The 12,877-nt window shown below is 42.3% G+C and overlaps 1 protein-coding gene across 2 annotated transcripts in view; it reads right to left on the reverse strand.

Moving 5' to 3' along the window:
- Positions 1 to 1,906: 1,906 nt before the first annotated feature.
- Positions 1,907 to 12,877, reverse strand: part of LGI1 (leucine rich glioma inactivated 1) — a 45,299-nt gene continuing 34,328 nt past the window's right edge. For both annotated transcript variants that reach the window (XM_084771711.1, XM_084771710.1), the window contains 3 exons: positions 11,388 to 11,557; positions 10,949 to 11,113; positions 1,907 to 5,301 (listed from right to left, as the gene is read on the reverse strand). In XM_084771711.1, the coding sequence (XP_084627837.1) occupies positions 4,466 to 5,301; positions 10,949 to 11,113; positions 11,388 to 11,557 (1,171 nt within the window). In that variant the 3' untranslated portion in view covers positions 1,907 to 4,465. The remainder of the gene's footprint in view (positions 5,302 to 10,948; positions 11,114 to 11,387; positions 11,558 to 12,877) is intronic.

Genomic DNA, 12,877 nt, shown 5'->3' on the forward strand with positions numbered 1-12,877 from the left:
TATCACAGATAATAATTGGGGGCAGAAAGCACAACCAGATCTCCTGATCTCTTGAGATGAGGCAGCTGCTTCCCTTCTTCCATTCTTTTCCCCCTTTCTCCCCTCAGAGGTGGACATGTTGAATTACCACGATGCTCTTTCAGGAATACAAGACTTATTTTTCTAGCTTCAAGGAGTGCAGTGAGAAGATGGGCTTTGATGGTTGGTATCTTTAAAAAAAAAAAAAGATTTATTTATTTATTATGTATACAGTGTTCTGGCTGCATGTACACTTGCATGTCAGAAGATGACACCAGATCTCATTACAGGTGGTTGTGAGCCATCATGTGGTTGCTGGGAATTGAACTCAGGACCTTTGAGAGAGCAGCCAGTGCTCTTAACCTCTGAGCCATCTCTCCAGCCCCAATGGTCGATATCTTTGAGAGTGGCTTTGGCTAAGCAGCAATGTCACCGAGCCCATACTTCCTTCCAGAAATAGCTTTCTTCCCTATCTAAGGAAATTATATATCTGTAAAAAGGAGTTCTCTTGCTCCAGCTTGGGACAACTAAAAAGACATTTCAGTCCCAGAGCTTGAGACAGAGCTGTCAGAGACATTTGCTGGCATTGTGTCCCTCTGCCTAAGTCTTCCTCCATTCCTTCTTTCCAGATGTTGACTTCATGAATACAACCCCCCAACAAATTCTCCCACAACAGACTTACACAGTCTGGTTGTCAGGGAGCCCACCTTGGCATGCCACACCTCCTCCTTTCTCTGGCACTGCCCCTCCAGACCTAACTCTGTTTCCATTGTCCCCTCCCTTCTGTTCCTCCTACACCTCCCTTTTCTCTATTCTTTCCCACACACTGTGCAGCTTTTCACCCCTGCTTCTCATCTCACTCTTTCAACCAGCATCCTGGGGCATGGGCCATGACAACTGCTCAGAAATGGTGGTTTCAGTCCCTTGGTCACTATCATGGTGGCATAGGCTCCTAGTACACCACTGAGCCTCCCATTCCCAGTCCACATGTTCGTCCTACAGCTACTGGGGTCAATGGTCAATGACAGCTTATGTGTACCATTCTCTAGAGGACTATCCTTAGTCAACTGAAATGTCTTTTAAAGTTATCTGAGAAGTGATGCTCCAGTGTTACAATTCATGCTCTTGAGTCCTCATGGGATGAGTCCCCATTCCAATGATGTTGAGGCTGAGCATCTAGCTTTGCCCAACACTCTCCCCATCCCTACACTGCTCCCCCCACCCCCCTAGGCAAACCTCTCTGCTTCTATAAACCATAATTTAAGATTATCCCCTTGCAAACCTTGTGCCTCTACTCAAAGTCCTCACCTCTGCTGTCCTAGTTCCAAATATCCAAGAAAGCTAACTGCTGGGCCACATACTTGGACTGAGAGTGCACCTGGGGCTAGTCATCTGTGGCTAGAGGAGGCCGGAGTTGTTCCTCAGTAGGGTCTTAAGTTTGTTTTCCCTGTCTCCCAACTCCTTTCTTGCCCTGTTGACAGTCCCACACAGAGGTTGGTGAGGGAATTTTTGAAAGATAACACCTTATGACATAAGGTAGACAGGCCTGGGATGACAGTCCCAATTCAACCAACTCACCTCCCTGCTCAGTGTTTCAGGCTTTAAGGTAAATATCTCACATCACATGGTCATCAGTCTGTGGATGGAGAGAGAGTCTCTGCATCTTGGAACAGTGCTCAGTAAAAGGTAAGGACACCTACATGGTACTGAGGAAAGTAGGGATCCTTTAAAAGTTAGAGTGTGATGCAAAAGTGTGCAATGTGCCGAGAGTGGAGCCTGCCAGGTAACTACTGCGTGGGGAGTGTTCACCCCGGCCCCTCTCCTCCAAGTGCTGAATCTACCTTCTGACGAGTGCAGTTGTTCAACAAATCACCCCCAAACACATCCATTTAAGACAACCACTTTATTATGCTCATAGAGTCCGGGTCACGAATTCGGGCGGGGATATTGAGGATGGCTTGCTGCTCTCTAATGGCTGCCCTTCTGGTGAGAAGATCGGATGTCTGGTAGGAACTTGACAGCAGGGTCTGGAGTTGTAGGCTTCGCAGGACTGGCGGTTGATGATGGCTGTTGGTGGCGACACCAGCTGGGCCTGCTGACCAAAGCACCAGGAGGTGGTTACTCCATGGGGTTTGGTTTTCAACACAGAACAATGGCCTCTGGTTAGTAAGACTTCTTATGCAGCTGTTAGGGGCTCTGCAGGCAAGTGTCCCAATTTACAAGGCGAGAAAGAGTTCATGGTTTTTATGACCTAGCACGGAAGCCAAACTATCATCGCTTTCACCATATTCAATGAATTACAAGCATAGGAGCCAAACCGTATTACTTTCACCATATTCAGTGAGTTACAAAAAGTCACCAACTATTCAGAATGAAGGACAGATGATATCTAACTATCTCTTAATGAATTTGGGGTAAGGTCTCACAGAACGTGGTGAGCGTGGCAGGGCCTATATTTGGGAAATATCATTTGCCACTCCTGTGTTTTCTTATGTAATCCTTCTCTCCTCCTTGGAAGTAGGTATTATTATCCATCTTTACAACTGAAGACGCAGGCTGAGGTGGGCTAAATGCCTTGCCTGTTGCAAAGCCTGTGCACGGCAGAGCTCGATTTCAACCCGGACTATACAAAGCAGGTGTCCTCCAGAAGCATATAATGTTGCTTATCAGAACGAAGGAAGAGGCAGTCCAAGGCCAGTGAAGGATCAGTAGTTAAGCTTTCTTTTCCTCCTGAAGCCAGACCTAACATCCTTTCTATATGGGTGTTAAAATCCCATCCTTGGCCACGATAATCCAGGGTGTTGCCTCTTTGAAGACTGTGCGATTATGATGGAGACCCCTGATGTCTCAGTCTGTCAGCCTTATCCTGGCCACAGGGAGCTGCTGTCTGCCCACCTCTGCCCAGAGGGGAACACAAGCAAGCTCAGAAGCCCTCTGTCAAGGCAGCACACACACCAGCTTGTGCCAGCAATGTCTTCCCCGCAGACCTCCTTTTGAAATTGCATCTTCCCTTTAAGTCAAACAGAGAACATAGCTCCCCCAAAGTCACACTTATTACTCCCACGGTACTTAAAGATCTAGACTTTTTCAGACAATTCTTCACACTCATTGCTTTACACTATAGATGTTTTTGCATTTTTAGCTTGCTCCCATTCTTTTTCTAAGAGTACAGTGGGCAAGCATCGCACCCTTCTCCCATATTTGCTGCCCTCAACCCCACTACATACTTAACAAGTATCCAATAACTACTAGGTGGGTCAGAGGGGCACATGGAGTTTATTATAAAAGAAGGAAGGAGACACATTTTTTTCAAAAGGTTTTGTTTGTTTGTTTGTTTGTTTGGTGCCAGGGGGTTGAACTTGGGGCTTTACACATGCCACACGAGTACGTTCCCATGAAACTATATCTGCAGCCTCTGTAAAGCAATTTTTGAGAGCCTACTGTGTACATCACAGGCATTGTGCTAGGTGCTAATGACTCAAGTGATCCAGAAGCAGGAGTCCAGAAAAATCAAGCATGAGCCTTGTAGGCACTGTGTGGCAGGTCAGTTACGGCAAACCAGCGTCTAGAAGCAAAGTGTCCTCTGGCAGCTAGGGGAGGCCTCCAGAGCTAGCACATGACAGGAAGTGCTCTACATAAAGTGACAATCTACCAGCTGCCAGCTGATGCTAGAGTTAGATATTTAGAAAGTCCCAGATCAGGGGCTATTCAATCCTAAACATTAAATTTCTTCTATAAAATGGCTGATTGGTATTTTTCACCCAGGCTATCAGATGGGACAGGATGGTCCTCCGCCTCATTACAGGTTAGTCTTAACAGAATAGGCAAACTCTCTCCCTCTCCTTTAAATGTGTTACCCTTTCACCTGAAAATGTCCCTAAAAGTTGTGAGTTCTGAGTGTTCAAAATCCACGGCTAGAACCCAGATAAACATGTTTATAAATTAGGGGAAATTATTTTCATTTTTAAATCTTTACTCAATATTCATACCATAAATCCTTGATCCAAATATAATCTTATTGTATAAAACTATTTCCTCAACATACAATCAACAAGAATCAAATAGCTCTTGTAAATAATTACCTTTGGGATATGAAAGAAAATGTAAACATTTTATTTGGCAGTTGTTTCTGAACACGTGAATAAATAAATGGAAAAGTACATATGAATATTTCTTTTCGGAGTAACAGATACCATTAAACGCTTATTTACACATCTTCACTGCAAAGAACAGTTACATAATGAAACTTTGTCTTATAAAAGGTAACTTCCCACACCACTGGACTGGACAGTTAAGGATGGTGATACTGGTAGTATTGGCTTTAGCAGTCTCAATGTTGAAAGGCATTCCTCTGCGAGTGTGGTAAGAAGAGTCATCATGCATTGACCTCATCATCCAGGTCACATACTGCAGAAAGTTTCTGATGGCAGCCATGGAATTTGGTGTCTCATGCGCTTAAGTCAACTATGACATGTTTGTAAATCTGTGTGTTTCCCTTAAAACTGGAAGCAAAAAGGAAATTACGCTTATTTATGGACACGTGTGTGAATGATCTGGGTGCCTGGACATTTAATTCCTGAAACTTGACAAATTTGGCTTTTTCTGCATCCCAGTTGTACACTTGAGTAAAGGAGTAATCGCTGCCAAGAATTGCATATTGGTAATTATTTATCTGAAGAGGCTGGAACACCATGGAGCCTCTCGATGGCATCCTCTGAATGTCCTGGAAGGAGGAGCCGCTCCATTTCATGACTTTGGAGTCGCCGATGAACCTGGTCAAGCAAATGTATACGTCACCTTTCACGGAGAAGTGCTTCACCGCGTACACATCCTCCATATTGGGAATGTCAGTTTGGTTGATGAATAACTGTGTCGCTTTGCTCCACTGGTAAATGACAGGGCGCTGGGAACTACTGGACAGGATTAGATGAGGTGTTCTGAGGGTCAGTGGTGGTCTGGCTATTTCTAGGTATTCCACATCAGTATCTCTGTACCACGCGTGTAGGGACTGGTGGGAGTAGAACCCGTTTCCATTCCACTTGTAAATGGTAGTAAACCCAGCTTTGGAACTGTCAGCAACAACAAAGTACCAGTTGTTCTCAATCTTGAATGTTTCAATGTCATTGGGTTTGCGGATTTTGAGGACTTCAATGTCTTGGATTTTTATGAACTTGTTTGCAAAGCCATCTCGCTTATAGATGTGAGAGCCACCAAACAGCTGGGCCACAATGACGTAGAGCTGAGTGTCAATGACTATGGGCTTGCACACCACAGTGGACGTGCCTGAGGAAGAAGAAATGAGACGTTATATGTGCGGCCGTCCTCTTCGGAACATGTAAACCAATGGTTCTCAACTTATAGATCCAGATCCTTTGGGAAGTCAAACAACCCTATTACAGGGGTCACCTCAGACCATCGGAAAACACAGATATTTACATTACAATTCATAACAATAGCAACATTACATTTATAAAGTAGCAATGAAAAACAATTTTATGGCTGGAGGGGTCATCGCAACATGATGTATTTTGATGCTAATTACTGCTTGCTGTCTGTGTCACCTCCCTTTTTTGCTTAATAAAAAGCCATCCCACCTGGACAGGGCAAAGGAGATAGGTGGGGCTAGGAAAGAGAGGATTCCTGGGAAGAAAAAAAGGACTGCCACATAGAAAAAGGAGAGAGACCTGGAGTGAAGAAAGGAAGGCTGCCATGGGTTACCTGGAGGAGAAGCACATGGCTGGTGGTGTGGATGGAGGATCCGGCCCAGATGAAGAACATTAGCAAGTATTTGGGATTATGGATGAGAGGTAGCTTGGTAGAAGTTATTGGAAGCAGATGGCATGGGATTGAGACAAGGATCCCATGCCTGCCCCATTATGGAAGGTAGTTTAGAGGATTGATATCTGCCCTGCCCCCAGGTTAACTAAGGCTATTTTAAAATATAACAAGTGTCAGTATCTTGATTGATTGCTAGCCGGGCCTATAGATAATACAGATAATTTAAAAACAATATGAAGAACTGTATTAAAGGATCACAGCATTAGGAAGGTTAAAAATCACTGGTGTAAATACACAGACGAGGGCTAGAAATTTTCACAGAAATCAACCTAAAAGGAGAGATACCCTTGGCGAATAAAATAGTCTCCAGGGCTAAAGCAGCAGTGTTCTCAGGTTCTGAGCCTTTATAGCCATGGGGTCTTGTTATGAACAATGAAGTTGCCATGTCACATCCAATCTGCTCTAGACATTTAGGAAATACATGTATGGCCTGAACTCTTTCCTCTCCTTTCAGAAAGTCTTATTTTTCCCTGATATACTTGTCCCATTGTAATTAAAAACTAGCATTTCTGAACATAAGCTTTATCAAAATATTAAGTTATTCCAATAACCTTGAGAGAAATGTTATCTTCTCTTTTCTTCTCTGTCTCTGTCTGTCTCTCTGTCTCTGTCTGTCTGTCTGTCTGTCTGTCTGTCTGTCTGTCTGTCTCTGTCTCTGTGTGTGTGTGTGTCTGTTTTTGAGACAGTCTTGCTATATGGTATCCAGGCTCACCTCAAACTCAAACTCTCATATCTCTTCCTTCTTCTCCCCAAATGTGAAGAGCAAAGGTGTGCACTACCATGCCTGCTCATCTTTCTTTTTCTAGATGATCAAACTCAACTAGACTCAGAGGGGCTAAGTTCTTCTGTCAAAAAACAGAGCTGCAGTTCAAACATGGGCCTACCAGCATCTTTGTGTTGTTTATTTATCGAGACAAGGTCACTCTATGTAGCCCTGGTTGACCTGGAAGTATTTGCTGTGTAGACCAGTTGACCTGGAGCTTTAGGACACTGGCTATAGGAGAAAATAAAAAGGCAGGGAACCCTTGTGAAAAGTGAAAGAGGACTGAGCATTGCCATGGGCTGGTGCTTCTTCAGTAACAATAAAGGGTCTGCCAGTGGCCTACGGTGGTGTCTGTTAGCCAAGAGTTTGGGCATTATGAATACAGTGTTGTTGCAGGATATTTGATGACACTGTGAACCCTAAGATTGTGTTGCTTACTGGAAAAACCTGTTTCTCGTTGTGGTGTGACCCCACCTTAGCAAACACCTTTAAATCCAAGAGTTTTCTGCTTGAATATTGTAAACAGTATTAAATAAAGTCAACCACAGATCAACAGGCAGAACAAGCAACCAGTTGACAGGAGATGACCACAGAAAAACTGTTAGAGAGTGAGAGGAAGTCAGGAGGACAGAAAGAGAGAAGCACAGGAAGCAGAAAGAGTAAGAGGATGTCAGGAGGACAGAAAGAGAGAAGCACAGGAAGTAGAAAGAGTAAGAGGAAGTCAGGAGGACAGATAGAGAGAAGCACAGGAAGTAGAAGGAAGGAACATTCAGTTTGAGGGTATTTTTGTCCTGTTTTTTTTTAGATGGTGTGAGAAGGAGCTGAGGAGGAAGGAAGGTCAGCTGAGTGCTTTCTCTGCCTCTCTGAGCAAACAGGCTTTCACCCCAGCATCTGGCTGCCGAGTCTTCATTGGTAAAATCGAACGTTTGAGATTTTCTTAAGAATAACACAGTGTTATCTCCCGGAAGAGCTTTAGCATTTGGAAATACAAAGACCTACAGAGTAAAGGTACCCCAGACCCATATCTTTCTGCCTTTCTGTCTGTAGCTGTAAGGCTTTGAAGGAAGTGGTCTCATTAAAAATCTTTCTACTAATTGAAAAAAAAATTGAGGTGCACGTGTGTGTGTGTGTGTGTGTGTGTGTGTGTGTGTGTGTGTGTGTGTGTGTCCATGTATTTGTGCACAGGTGCTTGTGTGTACACAGCTACATGTGTATATGAATGCACATGGAGCTCAGAGGTCAACCTCAGTTGTCATTCTTCAGGTATTGCCATCTTGGTTTTGGACGTAGGGACTCTCAGTGGGACATGGAACTCCATGATTAGGTTAAGTTGACTGGGCCATAGTCACAGGACCCTTCTGTCTGCCTCCTCAATGCTGGGATTACAGGTGCACACTACCTCACTCAGTTTTGTTCTGTTTTTAATGGGGATCAGACTCAGATTGTCATTCTGAAATAACAAATATATTACCAGCTAACTTAGCCTCCCTGCCCCTATTTGAGACTTCTGTCAGAACTAAATTTATTGTGCAGCCCACAGAGAATGACAGCTTCTCTGGGGTGAGTTTTCTTTCTGACAACAATAAGGGCTGGAATGTGTTAGGGACGATATCAGCTTTCATCTAGGTGTCCATATTGACTGAGTGAGTGACTGTGACTGCTTGGTGAGCTTGTGCTGAGAAGAATTTTGTGGCTACATATGTATTCTGCCTGAAATAACATCACAGGTGGGCAGGGATGCCTCTCCACAGAGAGACTAGCAATCATATTGTGTTTTATTTGCGTGCCTTGAAGATGTGCAAACCTCAAAATTCAGGTTGAAATGTAACCCTCAGTGCAGGGTATGAAGACCTGAGACTTCTGGGAGGTGATTCAATCACGGCAATGGGATTCTCATAAAAGAGATCGAGAGAGTCCTTTTAATGTTTTTGTCCTTCCTTTTGTCTTGTACATCCATAGAAAAGAGGCCATCTTTGAAGTAGAAAGCAAGTTCTTCCAAGACATTGAATCTGTGGACTTCCTAGCTCCCAAATCTGTGAGAAATATATTTCTGTTGTATATACGTAACCCAGCCTAAGCCAGGAGTGGTGGTGCACACCTTTAATCCTAGCACCCAGGAGGCAGAGGCAAGTGGATCTCTGTGAGTTCGAGGCCAGCCTGGTCTACAATGTGAGTCCAGTATAGTCAAGGCTACACAGAGAAACCCTGTCGAGAAAAAAACAAAACCAAAACAAAACAAAACAAAAAAAACCAAAACAAAACAAAAAGTAACCCAGCCTAAGGTATTTCGTTACATACCAGGAACAAGCTAAACTATTATCTAAAACAATCCCTCTGAAAGTCTACAAGCAGATGATCATTCCTTTCAAATTCTAGTCTATTGTGTCATCCAGAGTCAGCTGAGCATGGTGACACATGCCTGTAATCCTAACACTTGGGCTGTGGGCTCCAGGCTAGCCTTGATGACACAGCAAGACCCTGTCAAATAGTAACTGTCAGAATGTGCACACATGAGAAGATTTCAGGTTAGACAGCATAGAGCCTGGCTGCTTGCTACACATTAAAAAACCCAGACAGAAAGAGAAGCATGACCTGCCTTGAAAAAAACAAAAGGGACAGGAGGGTTCTAGAAGGATCTCATTTGGATAAATCCCTTCACCTAGGGGATCTCATTACTGAGCAAGGACTATTTGGACATTTGATAATGGACGGGCTTGATGGCAAACTCTAATGACTAGTTATGACCCTTTGTGTGTTGTGTGTGCTAAGTCTCCTACCCTCCTTTGCTGGAGACAGAAGCTTACTCTGTATCCCAAGCTGGCCTTAAACTCTTTTGCTTCAGCCTCCAGAGACCAAGGATTACAAAGGTGGGACACCCTCCACAGCTAATGGTGGCCTTTCATGAGAAGCTTGGGGGTGTTCTTAGGAGCAGGGTTCAAGGTGTTAGAAAAATAACTGCACTGTTTTGACTGATATTTTACAATTTTAAAAACTGTTGAAATGGGAACAAAGCTTGAGAGATCCCTCAAATGGCATGCATCGTGGGAAAAAATGGATTCTATGAACAAATTAAGAAAAACTTGGGCAATAGGTTGATATAATGCTGAATTTCTAATAATCTCTAGTGTATTTATTATGAATCTCCAAGAGGCAGATATGGCTTATAGATTTTTTGGTCCACAAAACCCTTTTTGTTTCAAGGAATAAATTAACATTTTATTTTTTTAAAATGTGCAACCGAGTTTGAGAGTTGATCTAAAATAGCCTTCTTATTTAATTCACTTACTTTAAACTTGAGCAGATTTAATTATAATGTTAACCATATTTTTGCACTATGTATATTCATTTATGTGTTTGTGTCTGATCACAGTTGTGTCCTTTCTTAGAGCTAGAAACAGGAAACTGCTTATTAATTCCACTTTCCTTTCTTTTTGAAGACGTGTGTGTGTGTGTGTGTGTGTGTGTGTGTGTGTGTGTGTGTGTGTGTGTGTGTTTTGTGGATATGTGTATTGAGGGTGCACTCACCCATGCGTGCATATGTGGATGTCAGAGGTCAACACCAGGGGTCTTTCTCAACTGCGTCTCCACTGATTTGAGGCAGGGTCTCTCACTGAACCCGGAATTCAATGATTTAGCCAGACTGGCTGGCTAGTGGAGCCCTGAGCTACCTGCGCCATCCAAAGCTAAAGTCACAGGTGGATGTCTGCCACTATGTCAGGCTAGTTACAAGGATGCTAGGGCTTCAAACTCATGGAGCAAGTGCTGTGCCCAGTGAGCCTTCTCCTTGCCATATTCCTTTGTTTTGTGGGGTTTGTTTGTTGTTTGTTTGAGACAGGGTCTTACTATGTAGCTGAGCTTGGTCACTTGATCTGATGCACTTGGTTTAGCCTTCCAAGAACTGGGATCTCACAGGAGCACCACAGGCCCACTTTATTTTATCTTCTTATTTTAGGGTTAAGAACAAGGAGACTATGGTAAAGGTGATGGGATTGTCCAGCTAAATAGTGGCAGAACGTAGATGAGAATTCATCACTGCGATACAGTACTTTGCTCTGAAGAAAAAATAATCCTCCCTCTAGAGTATATTTGGTATATTCAGTTCTATGCTAAAGTGCCTTGAATACATGATCTCCCTGGGAGTTAGGCATTATTCGTATTCGCAAGTAAAAGAATTAAGGATTAGCTACAGTTTAGCACTTTAGTAAAAAATTGGGGTTAACTTAGCTGCTAAGACTAGTCAAAGCATGTCTTTGTATAAACTCCTCCATTTTGGTTTTCCTTGGCCAAAGCAGTTTAATGCTCTACTCAATATGGCTAGGCTCTTCATACCTGTAATGTTGTCATAATTCCGGAAGGTCTTCTCTACATGGTCCCATTCCAGGAAAATGCATTTTCCAGTAAAAGGCTGAGCGATGACTACATATTCGTCATTCAAATAAGAAAAGGTATCTATGGACAGTGACTGATAAGGTAGGTCTTGGGATTTTGCAAATTCTGCAAAAATAGGAATAGAAGATGAGTAAATGTGAGCTAATACTAATGCCTCGCTCCTTGGCTGGATCCCAAACACCCATAAGAAATATATTTATTTCAAAGAAATAATAAAATGGCAATTCTGCTGTTTCTAAGCATGTGACGTTTTAAAGGTTCATACATTAAAATGCTCAGATTGTTCTTAACATATCTTTAAAAAATCAATTTTTATCGTTGCCAAAAAAAGTAGCCTTTTTAATAATTTTCTGCTGTAAAATGGTTTTCAATACATTACCTGTAATGATACAGTCAAAATCCTTGGGGGAGAGGCTATTGATTTTGCGTTTCTTATATTCCGGGGGGCCTTCGCAGTAGATGTCTTCCACAGTTGCATTGGTGTGGCCGAGCCATTCCACCAGCCACTTCAACTTACAGTCACAATTAAATGAATTCCCTCTCAGGTCCCTGAAACAGAAACTTCTGCTACATTTGCAGTCCATGGGTCCTGTCACCACCCAAGCATGACTTCAACTGCAGCACGGACCTGCACATGCTCCACCCCTGTGTTGAACTTGACTGCCTGTTCACTTTGGGCTCAGAAGGTGATCACAGACCACCTTAAAGTCCAGAACCTAGTGACCTAATTTTGTTTGGATTCAGTGGTGTCTTGGACTAGAGAGTAGAGGCAATGTGTAAGTTGCATTTTTTTTTCTATAGGGACACTAAAGAAATGTAAGAATAAACAAGTATCATTACCTTAAATTCAATTTTATTTACTCTAACACACTAAAAATTTCATCATCTAGATGTGTAATCAATATGAACGTTACATCAATAGCGTATTGATTAATCAATTCCCTATTCTCTCTCTCTCTTTTTTTGTATTATCTTTGAGGTCCTCTTACATCTCAATTGGGATGCTAAATTCTCATTAGAAATACATAATCTGTGTTTAGAGTTCACAAAGTTTATAGTTCAAAAAATAGATTCATATACCTAAGTTGTTCCAAATGTAATTATTTTTTAATATATTAAAATGAAAAAAAATGCAATATAAATCTTTTTAAAAATTAATAATTTTGAGTGTGGCCATGTACGTTTACCCTATTAAAAGGTATGGCCTAAGGACAATCCCTGGGACATAAATAAATAACTAGATACATAAATGTAAACCTTAGAATGCAGTGCCTCATTTGTACTAGCAGCACACCCTAGGGGCCCCGTAGCTGTGAGTTTCCAGCAGCTACCTTACTGGGTCTAGAGGACAGAATGTACTGATTGCTGTATGGTATTTAATTAAATCCAGTGAGCTACTGGCTTTTCTTCTTCATAGACACAGTTAATCCTGACCCTATTCTGTGGTCTACAAATCCCACTTTAATAAGAAATTACTTTACCATAGCAGAGTTAATGCAGACATAATTTCGACAATAGCCTGTGCCTGTAATAAGCTATTCGTCAGTCTTCAAATTTCCACTCATGACTCTGGATCACCAAGCTCTCTGTGTATTTACTCTGCCTCTGTGCAGGTTTTCCATTTCTTTTCTGGCCACACAGAATTCATAAGATAGACTCAGCCCATTCTTCATGCAGCACATGAATAATTTTAAATACAAGAGCATTTAAATGTTTATTAACATCTATGTTCATTTAAAAGAACCAGCAGAAAATCCACTGAAAGATAAGCTTTCATGAGTCCTTCTATTTCTAAGATGAATCTTGATTTGTGTTGAACTCATTCTAGGATTTCCTGGGGAGATGGAGCCAATTTTTTATTTTTTTTCT

The sequence above is a fragment of the Acomys minous genome, assembly GCF_964271855.1.
Source record: "Acomys minous genome assembly, chromosome: 2".
NCBI classification, from domain to species: Eukaryota; Metazoa; Chordata; class Mammalia; order Rodentia; family Muridae; genus Acomys; species Acomys minous.